This window comes from Acartia tonsa, chromosome 11 (assembly GCF_053477335.1).
Source record: "Acartia tonsa isolate MP-2025a chromosome 11, ASM5347733v1, whole genome shotgun sequence".
In the NCBI taxonomy this organism is placed as follows: Eukaryota; Metazoa; Arthropoda; class Copepoda; order Calanoida; family Acartiidae; genus Acartia; species Acartia tonsa.
The window spans coordinates 42,127,270-42,139,501 of record NC_137270.1 but is presented as its reverse complement, the minus strand read 5'-3'; the positions used below and the strand labels follow the sequence as shown (position 1 = coordinate 42,139,501).

General features: G+C 31.4%; 1 protein-coding gene across 1 annotated transcript; it reads right to left on the bottom strand.

Annotated features, from left to right (window-relative positions):
- Positions 1 to 2,370, bottom strand: LOC145331288 (uncharacterized). Its single transcript, XM_080175906.1, has 6 exons — positions 2,283 to 2,370; positions 2,082 to 2,180; positions 1,652 to 1,750; positions 1,212 to 1,310; positions 557 to 625; positions 1 to 26 (listed from the first exon to the last, which is right to left on the bottom strand). Exons 1-6 carry the CDS (start codon positions 2,368 to 2,370, stop codon positions 1 to 3), a joined length of 480 nt encoding a protein of 159 aa, XP_080032032.1.
- Positions 2,371 to 12,232: the final 9,862 nt, after the last annotated feature.

The following is a 12,232-nucleotide window of genomic DNA, read 5'->3' as shown; positions in this document are numbered from 1 at the left end:
CTATTCAATTAAAGAGTTGTCCAATCCTAAAAAAAATATATTAGATAACTGGTTTAATAATTTAATAATTGGTTGGACTTACAAGTAGATTTCCAACACTCCAACCCCCACAAACATTTCAAAATTTATTAAGTACCATAAAATCTCACTCCCACAATCAAAATGTTTGGGGAAAATGATAAAGCTATATTTAACCTCCCAGAATCTCACAAAATCTTAGAATCAAAGTTTATTTTTCTCCAACCCCCCCCCCCCCCACAAAAAAATAAAAGGATAAAATTTATGTAGTCATTGCTTTTTAGTTCTTTATGTTAATTTATTTCTGTTAATGAATTTTAAATAAATAAAGTATAGTTTTTACCCTACCTTTTTCTCCACTATAATATCAGGTACTTTTCAACACCTCTTTTTCCTCCTAAACATTATTTGACAATTAGAATTTTTTTAGAATATAATTATTATTGGGATTTACTAACATAGTTTTATTTTTCTATTGATGAATCCAGTAATGTAACATCTTATTTGTTATTCAATAACAGTAAAAAATAAAGCTCACCATTTCTCCTGAGATAATCTGCCATTTCAATATGGTCAAATGCTACTGCCCAGTCCAGAGCTGTTACTCCTAGGTATATTAACAACCTTTGCTATAAAGTTTGTCATAGATCCTGGGAAGGTATATAACTATTTTTGGGTACTGTACCACCAGACAACCCTCCCAAGAGAAATTGCCCTTAGAATTTTTTTTTAATTGGATGAACTTTACATAGGCTACATTAAATTACAAACAATACCAACTAAGACAAATAAGAGGGAAATGATTAATTAAATGTTAACACTGGGGTTGGGCTGGATATCCAGCCATTTTCAATATCAAGCGGGATACTGTATATTGAAACTATCCTGCCGGATATTCGGCAATATAATCTTTTATATTATACAACAAAAATCCCTGTTCACAGTCAACATTTTAAGTTGCATAATAAAATGATTCTTTTTTTTACCTATCCAAGCAAGTAGAAGTAGGTCAAATGGAAGTTATAGTTCATTTAATATATTGCTTAGAAGTAGGGTTGTCTTTATAGTTATCACTTAATTCTTAAGTTTTTATCTACTTATATCTAATAAAACTTTTTTTGCTACTTCGATATCTGGTTATCCGGCCAATCATTTATTTCAAAGTTATAGGTTTAGATTATTAGATAACTAACCTTCAGAATTAACAGCATTGATATCTGCTCCATTTTGTAGTAGCATATGAGCAATATCAATGTGCCCCCAAGCAGCTGAAAACATAAGGCTGGTCCATTCTATAAAAGAATTAAATAGGAAAATGAATTGTTGTGAATTATACAGTAGATAAATATCTATTCAATGATTAGGCTTAACATGATGGTAAAATTTTCTTTTTAGAAAAGGTTGCATTGTTTTGGTTAGAGCTCCATCCCAAGATGAAAAAATATTGTGGGGGTAACATGTTTTTATCCTTGGGCTGTTGGGGTTGTCTCACCCCCTCTAGAAAATAGCTGAAAACCACTGCAGGGCCAGTAGCCAGCTTTTCCTGAAGACTAAGGCTCAATTAGTTCTGCAGTTACTGAGATATTAAGCTTTAGAAACATTGTTCTATTTTTATTATAGATTTATATCTAACCTGTAGAAGTCTTGGCATTGACATCTGCTCCATATTGCAGTAGCAACTGGGCCATATGTTTGTGTCCTCTAGATGCTGCATACATTAGACTAGTCTGTTCTATACAGTAACATATTAAAATATCAAATTATTTAATTTTGATAACGGTTTAGTCATTAACAAAATGTATCATTGTAAAAGATTAAATTTTCTCTTATCCATTCAAATCCGAAGTAATAGAATCGGCATTTCTCATTTATACAAAAAATTAAGTCTAGCATTGTATAATATCCAGTTTTCTATGAATATAAAAATGTACAATCATAAGATTGATCTTATAAATATACATTTTATATCTGTGGAAATCTGTTTATAATACAATGCGAGAAATAACTATTATTATATTTGTTTTACATGCCCAAGAAATCATTGACATTATTTAGTAATTAACCTTCATGATTCTTAGCATTAACATCTGCACCATTTTGTAGTAACATCTGAGCTAAATCAAAGTAACCATAAATTGCTGCTGCCATAAGACTGGTCCCTCCTATGAGTGAAATGATAATATTGAATCATTGTGTATCTAAGAATATATAGATGTTAATTTAGATGTAAAATTGATGATTCATAATTTAAAATTTAGACAAACCAAATTCTTCCTCCTTTGCATTGACATTAGCACCATATTCAAGTAATGTTTTTACTACTTCTAAGTCTCCATTTACTGCAGCATTCATTAGTATGGTGTATCCTGTAAGAAAAAAAGGTTTTTGTGATAAAAGAAAAGTGGGAGGGGCTTCAAATATTGTTTTGCATGAAATTCTTACAAATATCAATATGATGTAAAACTATGCAATTCTTATAACCTGCACTGTCCCTTGCTTCAATGTTGGCTCCTTCAGCCACCAATTTTTGTATTAATGCTATATTGCCAGTTTTAGAAGCTTCAAACAATTCTTAAATAGTTATTTCTTTCATCATATTATTAACCGCTTTCCGCAGATATAGAATGTACAATTATGAAATTAAAACCAGTTTTTTTTAGCCCCGAGGTGCCGAAGGCACGGGCTAAAAAAATGGTTTTAATCTTAAGATTGTACATTTCTATATTCGTAGAAAGCGGTTTATAATACGATGCTAGACATAGTTTTTTTCGTACTGATAAGAACCGGTTCCTGTCCACCGGATACGAATAAATACGAGAAAAAAGATTAAAGTTATGATCTTGAATTCATTAATTAATATGTAATAATTAGAAATTGTGAGTAAATAAATCAATTTTCTTTGTATATCTAGCTTTGTCAATATGTCATAAAATCATAGAAAATTTATAAATGGAGATAAAGCTTTAAAAATTATCATACCTTATTTAAAACAATAATATATATATTACTTTATTAAATAAAATTAATTAAATATGCATTATGGACAAGGAGACTAGGCAATAATGGATATTATAGTTTGATTCATAAAATAGGCCAAATTTAGTCAGAGGATAAATTAATCCATAACAGTAACCCAGATAAATTTTGAAGTAAAAACTGTTTTTTTTTTACCTAATGTTCTATTTGGCATGAAAGTTGTAGTGTTATCATCTAGGATAATAATATCATCATTATCTAGAGTAATAATAGTATCAGAGTCTGCAGTTATAGTAGTAGAGGTAGATGTTGTAGTAGTTGTAGATACAGTAGTTGTTGTTGTAGTTGTTGTTGTTGTAGTTACAGTAGTAGAAGTAGTTGATGTCATAGGTTTTGCTGAAAGAACTTCATATGAAAATGTGTATATATAAACTAATACAATTAGAAATTGAAATCATATTGGACAATATATGATTATGAAGTAAATTAGAATCCTACATTGTCTTTTTTAGAAGGACAAAACCATAGGTTGTATAAAACTTTTTTCAACCCTATTACTGTAAAAAACATCAGTTCAAGATTGAAGTCATTTGCTTAATTTCCATTCCTACTTTAAATTCAAATATTGCATTTATTTATGGATGAAAGACTGATATAAACTATACAAGGAAGGTATATAGTTCAAGTAATTGGATTTTAATCTAAGGCAAACATTTTCTCTTATTACTAGACATTTCCTAGACTTTTAATAACTTTAATTCTAAAAATATTTAGTCTCCAAATTCTAAAAGTGAAAGTATTCTAATTTTAAATTTGGATAAACCTGAAATAAACATTTTTAATAATGTATTTATTATGATATACTCACTTTTACCAGAAGTTATAAGAATTATCTTCTTTGATTCACCAGACTCAACCAACTTTAGTAATAGTTTTCTTGATTTAGGTTTCATATGGAATTTTAAAATATTTTCTATGCTAAAGAAAGTTTGATAGGTAATATTACGCACTATTTTAATTAATTCAAAAGTATATATCATATATAATCTTAAATCATAACTATATTTATAAGCTATAATACCATAATAATCTTTTGAAATAAATTATTGTAAGGGGTTTGGCCTTAAAACAAAACAAAACTAAAAGCAAATAAGACTATTTCCATTGTGCAGTAAGCAAAGAGTTTATCACATGTAGATTTATTTTCTGGCCAACCTGAAAAAAAAACATTTTTTTTTTTTACTTTGAAGAAAACTTTAATTTATTAGGAGGTACATTTTCAAAACTGTATGAGAATTCAGAAAATATGTTTACTTGGAGAGAGGCATAGATGTCCAAGAGTGGAGTCTAGAGGTGTGAAAACCTCTAAAACTCCGAAAACCTTCATTTTACCCCCCTCAAAATTTTTAGATAAATAAGATTTCCACTCTCAAACCTTTGAAACAAATTATTTTACCCCACTCAAAATAAAAAGCTGAGAAGTTCCTTTTTTTTTAAATTATTCATTTTACTTTTAATTAAAATTTTTAGTATTTACAATTACTGAATGAGGATAGTATTAGTCAATCATTATGAAGTGCAAATAATTATAAATGAATCAAGCCCTTTTGCAAATGTTAAAAATTGTAAGTTTCTGTGAAATAAAAGTTGTTGCAAATTTAGGTATTAAATAAAAAGAATGTATAAAGTTAAAACAAAGAAAATCTAACCTGGTTCTTGAAAGTCTGTACAGGCAAAAAAATAATTTACACAGTCAATAACATTACTTGTTGGATTAGCAGATAGTGAATAATCCCAACCTGCAATTTTAGTTTTATTCTTATTTATAGTAAAAAGGATGTTTGTCTGTCTGTAGCTTAACCCTTAACGTTCAACGCCCCCCCCCCCCTCCCTCTGGTTTTTTCTATCTCATTTTCTGTGTGTGAAAGATAATGAGCCCAAACTGGGTAACTTTTTAAGTATGGATATGACACATAACTGAGAATTTTTTGAATATCTCCATCCTGGCGGGCACAGGATGCCAGCAAACCTGGCAGGGTCATCCAGGTAAAGAGCAAAAATATTTTTTTGACTAAAACAAAGCATTTTATTTTACCAAAGTACTAAAATATCCTCTAGTAGTACATCCTTATATGAAATACAGGTGTTCAAGTCACTTTCAGGTTCCAGGTATGATCCTGCAGGTCCTGATCCTCCAGATCTCCAGAAATCTATAAAAGGCTCCTATGGCCGCAATTTTTGACTTAGAGACTTCAAATTTTAAACTTAAGCTTTTCTTAAATGTGTACATAACGTTTTAAAATGTTATAAAGATCCGCTGCTGTTTTCCCGCCGACCGCCGACTGCGGCGGCTGGCAGCTGCCAAGTACAGCTGCGGCCGCTGAAATTTATATTTTGATATTTCTAATGTATAATTTACTTAAAGATAAACATTTTCTGGAAAAAAATTGTTCTTCTAGCTTCAAAAATAAGAAAATTACAGCCGTTTGAAATTTTTAAGTAAAAAAGACCTAAAAACAAAGGTTGTTAAATAAAAGGGTGAAGGAAGCGAAAATTGACTTAGACTTATAAAAGGTCGGAAATTCATTATCAAACAGGGGACTTGCACAAAAAAATTTAGTCCTCTAGCTCTAATAGGAACTGAGATAATAGGGGGGAGCGTTGAACGCCCCCCCCCCCCCCCCTGGCCGATTAAGGTGCGGCAAGGGGCCCGACTGTAAAGGGTCAAGTTTTAGCCAACAGCTGAACTGATATTCAAAAGAAGAAAATAAATATACTTGTCCTATCATCTATGAAAACAAATATTCCATTACACCAGAGATAAGTCAATGAGAAAAGGGGCTAAAAAGGTGCCTCAAAACAGTCGGACTGCTATGGATGTTATGTACTCAAATATGCCCTATTACAATGGGAATACTGACAAGAAAAATCAGAGGTCTTTCTTTAATAGCAGCTTAATAAGCGTTACAGACGGACTAACGAACAGACAAAGTGAAGTATAGAGTAGCTTCGCAACTAAAATATCTCTTTTTCGTGATTTTTCTATCTAGGCAATCAGATTTATGGAATTTTGAATACAGTTTTACCTGTATTTAGGACATTGTTATTCCGTGGTATATAACTCTTGTTTTGTGACCAGAAAGGGAAAATACTTAATATGAAAATAAAAAGTTGAAACATTTTTATCTACAAAAATATGTAGATTTAAGCCAAGTTCCAAAAGACTTTTAGCCAATTGTGTTTTTAGAATAACCTAAACAAGAAAAATGGTTGGCCTAGAAAATTTCCTTAAAGTTTTGCTTGAAGAATCCAAATCATATATCATTCAATAATCCATATATCATAGTAACTAGCGGCTACGCTCTAGAAGCCTTAAGCTGGGAGGGGGAAAAGTGTGACCTTCCACATATTAATTTAAGTTTTAAAAAGAAAAAGTAAAAAAAAATATTGAAAGGGTAGAGCTACCTTACAAAAAAATAGTTAAAAACCTTCCCCTGACCTACAGAAGCTTTACTGTAAAGGAGAACCATATCGGTTTATTGGTTAGCGAGATCTTTCGCTACAGTCAAAAAAGCTTAACTTATTATATAAAGTTGTAACCTTTTTAGTCTGTATCAAAGGATATTGTTAACCGCTAAACCGGTATGGTTCTCCTTTACAGTAAAACTTCTTATAGGTCTTGATATAGTTTTAGGGTATTTGAATATTTTTAATCTTATCTTTGCAACTTCGAGTTCAGGGGGCGTAGTAAATTAAATAAATAACTATTCTTGATTTCAAATTTGACTCACTATTTGTTACTTATTATTTCGTATTTGTAGTAAGAGTGAAACAAAACTAAGACAATTATATTTTAATTGGTCAACTTTTAATCTGAATAATCATATTTACGCTATGTTGGGTAATGTCTAGTTCATGCCTAATGAGACCCAGGAATCTAAAGGGATAAAACACTGGACGATAAAGTTTTATTCATCCCAAATACCTATATATAAAATTACTCCTTCTGCAGGTTTTTATTACCTGTTACCCTATTGGTTGGGAGGGGGGGGGGGGGGGAGATTATATTATGGTTTCAAGTGATCATCTAGAGAATCCGTTTACAATGCTCTAACGCCCACTGGTGGATATTAGGTTAAGTAAAATCCGACAGACAACCAACCCTTTGATTGCACGACCTATGTCTCAGAAGTCTTAACGAGATGCATGGTAATGAGTTGCACCTGTTTACTCACCTTCCCGACGACGAGCGGATGCGCTAAGTATTGAGCCACAGTCGTTAGGCCTTTTTTAGGTTAATTATATTGGTTAAAAAGTTTCGACATTCTTTTATAATTTTGGGTAGCTAATACCCAATGTCCCTTCCCTTCCTTATAGAAGCCAATTCAATTCAACCCCTAGACTATACATTATAATTGGGTTGAAACAACTGTAGGATCGGGTATTTTCTACAATTATGGATGGTTCATCCATACATCAACGTATCATTAATTTAGAAAATAAATGTTAAAATTGTTCTTTCGATTTCAATCTTTCATGATAATTGTGTAACAATTTTGTAAGCATAGAAACTCTACAAACGTGTTACTAGCAAGTCCGCACGTCCATTTAAAACATGCAAATGGTGATTCCTAAGAGAACAAGGTACATTATATTCTCATAATCATTTTTTTAAGACTTCATAAATTAATATTTACTGATTAAGTTCTGATACTCTACAAATGTTGACGTTCGTTTGTCCTACCTTCTGATTTTAATGTTTCGCTTTTATGGATATTGTCATTCTTGTTTGTTTACGGAAGGTTAGGCCTGAAAGTGAGGCCTAGTTTTGATCTGATATGTAAAGGGCCTGAGGATACGATTATAAATAGAGCAATTAAAAAATATCTTTTTAAAAGATCTCTACTATTATAAGGGTCTATCCGTATGTACGTAATTTTACATGTTAGAATTGTCCTATTACTGTATCCTGTACTAGCGGCTACGCCCCTAGAGGCCTCTAGGGGCACTTGAGGAGGAGAGAGTCAAATTTAATAACCCAATTTCTTATCTTAAATTTTAAAGAAAAAGTAAAAAAAAAATTGGGGGGGGGGGCGAAAAAATCTTTTTTTGGGGAGGGGGGTGCCCCCCCCTTCTCATTTTTAATTTTAGTTAAAAAATTTAAAAATAAATTTTTTTTGGGGGGGGGGGCGATTTTTCATTTTTTTGGGGGGGTTGGGGGTGTCCCACCCCCCCCCCCCCCAAAAAAAAAAAGTTATAAACCTTCCCGGGACCTATGAGAAGCTACCCTGTTAAGGAGAACCCGATCGGTTCAGCGGTTAGCGAGATCCTTCGGTACAGACACACAGATACACAGATACACAGACACATAGACATCCTGTTACTTTAGTATAAGGATTAATACAATTTTGCAACACAAATATTTTAATTTTTAAGGCCCGTTTTATTAAGTGTTTCTTTTAATAAATTTACTCTATTTTTTTATTTTTGCATTATGTGAACATTGTGCCCTTCAGTTTAATTTTATCAATGTAATTAGCTAGTTTTATAATGTGGAATAAGTATATGGATGTGTGTGTGTTTGTGTGTGCGTGTTTGCTTAAATATTAGCTCTAACTCCAGCATAAGACTTGGTCAAATAATCAAAATTTAAAATTTGAGTAAAAGTCATAAAAATGCCACTAAAATTCAGAGATTTAAAGGGATAAGACAATTGCTGATAAATTGATGTACGTACACAATGATGACACGCAAAAATACCCCTACTGTAGAAAACAAATAGTTGCTGAAACGTTTGGACATTTAACTTAAACCAACCAATCAAAATTAAGTAAAAGTCCATAACGTTGTTAGGCCAACGAATAAAAAAACGTTATGTAAAACATGGGGACTACTGAATAAAAAGCCCATTGTCCCCTCTCTTTCTCTCTGGAAATATATATGTTTGTGTGTGTGTGTGTGTGTGTGTCTGATTTTGTGGGCGTATTTTCGTAAAGATTGGGCCTAGCACAAGCGCATAGGTCTGGCTCAAATAAAACAAAAAAATAGTCATTTTGAAAAATATGTTTTATAACTTTTTTTGTTTCTGAAATACCTGAATCCTATTTAATTCATTAGAGGCACTTGAAGGGGGGAGAGTTGATTTCGACAACCTTTTTTTATTTTAGATTTTTTTTTCGTGGAGGGAGTCGAGCTACCCTTATAGGAGAACCATGTTGATTTAGAGGTTACCAAGATCCTTCGGCACTTACACATACAGCTCCAGTTATTTTCATATAAAAAGATGCAGCATTGTAAAGCAGAATCATTTCGGTTCAGCGGTTAGCGAGATCCTTCGTCGCAAACATAAATCTTGTTACATTTACATAAGGATAAACCTTCCTAGGACTCATAAAAAGATACATTGTAAAGGAGAACCATTTCGGTTCAGTGGTTAGCAAGATACACACACAGATCCTGTATTTTTATATAAGAATTGTAAATGGGCTAAATTTGCTTTGATGGTAATTCCAATTCTATTGAAAAGTAAAAAAAAAGCAAAATACATTTTTGATATTTTTCTTTCAGATTTAAATTCCATATTTGTAAGTCTAGTCTAAATCAGGGTGATATTGGACATTTGGCTGTTTATTACACTAGTCCCCAAAGTTTTATGTCTTCTTATTCGTTGACTTAACAATTTTGGGGTCTTTTATTGAATTTTGATTGGTTGGATTATTTAGTTGAGTGTCCAAACATTTCAACCAATAATATTAATCTACATAAAGGATGATTTTGTGTATAATCATTGAGGATGTACATCAATTTTTCAGCCATTGTCTTATCCCTTTAGATTCCTGAGTCTATGTAAAGGAAGAAAATTCAAACAAGTTTCAAAATATTTTATGAGTTAAATTTGAAGGTGTTGCTTTTATCATACCAATAATTTTGTCCATGCTACCAAAAACGAATTTCTTATAACCTAACATTAACAGAAGTATCATAACTAAAGATGTCATTTTTACTTTCTAGCTATAAAATGGTTTTAGGCTATTTTAGTTTTAAATGCGGAGCTTTAAAATAAAAATAGAATTAGTCCACCATTTCATTTACCAGTACTAGTTATACATAATCGTTCAAAAATGCATTTTAGAATTGTCCTATCGTTTTCAAACTTGGCATAATGATTTCTGCAACAGTCTAATTTAGAAAGCGAAGCACACCAAAAAGTCATTTTGATAATTTGCTAAACATTTGTATTGTATTGTATGGTGTTTACTAGGTCAGCTGAATTCTAGTTTCCGATTGTGTACATAGCACCCTCATCCTATCTAAATATTTACTACTAGCTAAAAAAGCTTTAAACTTCCAAAAAAAATCTAAATTTTTAATGAATGATTTATTAATGTATTTATAATTATATCGCTTTTCCCTTTGACCAGAGTAGCCAAAGAAAGCTTTTGCAATAGTTGGGTTATCTGCTGTACAACTTCGGAAATTAAGCAAGAAATGGGTAATAAATTTTCAGTCTATCGTTTACTAGGACGTTTTGAGCAATGCGTCTATATAATAAAGTCACAAAATGAAAAGTATGTCTGTGTATATAAAGCTTTTTGTAATAAAGTAATTTTGCATTTTACATTAAGTCTTTGTTTAGACATTTAGCTATTGTTAAATATTAATTAATGATATAAATTGATATTGAACTGTTATACAGTGTTTAAACTCTAAAACTAAAACTAAAATGAAATTTAAAATTTTATTTTGTAAAAACATGAGCACACTGCTTATGATTTGAAAATGTAAAATATATTTGAAAAGTATGTATTGTGTTACTTACTTACTCAGAAAGATACATAGATATATCCTTATAATAAAGTCAAAGGATATTTGTATGTTTTTTTTGTCTGTCTGTACCGAAGGATCTCCCTAACCGCTGAACCAATCGGGTTCTCCTTAGTAGGGTAGCTTCTCTTGGATCCCGGAGGGTTTATAACAATTTTGGTGGAGGGTACCACCACCCTCCCAAGAAAAATGAGTTTTGGGATTAAACTCCCCCCCTCCTCAAGTGCCCCTAGAGGCCTCTAGGGGCGTAGATAGACCAAAGATGGGAAAAAATGAAATAGGAAGAAGGAGATTAAAATTTTGTGGCTACAGCTGAAATTGGCTCCAGTTTGCACAACCTGTAACTGCATGGATGGGTGCGGCTGTTCTTCTAGCTTCTTAAAAAATGCATGACTGCAGTTCATAACTGAGGGGGAGGAATAATAAGTTGTAAGAAATGCTTATTTGTGGGCTGTGAGACTAAAGGGAATCTAAATTTAATTTTGGTGGCTATGGCTGAGTGGTATTGCAGACCGCTGTTAAACACAGGAATTAATAAAGCTTACATAATTGTTTTCAAAACGTTTTTGTTTCTTATAATGATTGTAGGGATATTAAACTTTTCATATATAGTTGAAATAATTTACTTACTGTTAAGAATTTATTTTATGATATAAAGTTGCCAATAAGTTTTTTAATAACGTAATAATTAGGTAGTAAAGAAATATTTTAAATTATTGGCAAAAAATACCTCACTGTCTACAAAGGGTTAAATCACAAAGGTTATTCAAATAATAATATTTATTTTTTATTGCGTTGGACAATAAATAACCCACTTTGGAGAATTTGTTTACACTTTATCAGACTGTTTATAAAGAAATATTGCACCTTTATTATTTACAGATTTGTAATTAAAGGTGGGCGAGAAATGGGCCGTCTAAAGTTACTTGGATACTAATAAAAAAAACCTGTTTCTTGCTTTGTTATTGTATTTGGTATTAGATAAAAATATTGCTTATTTTATCAATTTCTAAGTAACTATAAATTGGTTTAAAGCAAGGATTATGTTAAAAGTCAGCTTAACTGTTAGGAAAAATAGAGAACTATGTCAAAAAGTTTAGTTTTAGCTATAGAAGGGAAAAAAGAAAATTAACTGCAGTCTGGAAGATTTTTCCCCAATCTTGGACATAGTAAAAATCTGCCGAAAACAAGACGTTTTTTAAGGAAACAAGAGATAGTTTTGCCCTATCTTTGAGATTATATGAATAAGATGATGTTAAGGTTTGATAATCTTGTTTTGAAGATTTTGACAAGGGGCTTAAAGATTAAATTAAAATAAACCACATATTAATATTTGCATGAAATAACTACAAGATTAATTCAACTAATTTATTTACAATATTAAAGTTTTACAAAACACATTAAACATTTAGAA

Coding starts and splice junctions, on each gene's coding strand:
- LOC145331288 (XM_080175906.1), bottom strand. CDS start 2,370: ATGAATGCTGCAGTAAATGGAGACTTAGAAGTAGTAAAAACATTACTT. Junction 1,751..2,081: donor TAATGCTAAGAATCATGAAG/GTTAATTACTAA, acceptor GTTACTGTATAG/AACAGACTAGTCTAATGTAT. Junction 1,311..1,651: donor CAATGCCAAGACTTCTACAG/GTTAGATATAAA, acceptor ATTCTTTTATAG/AATGGACCAGCCTTATGTTT.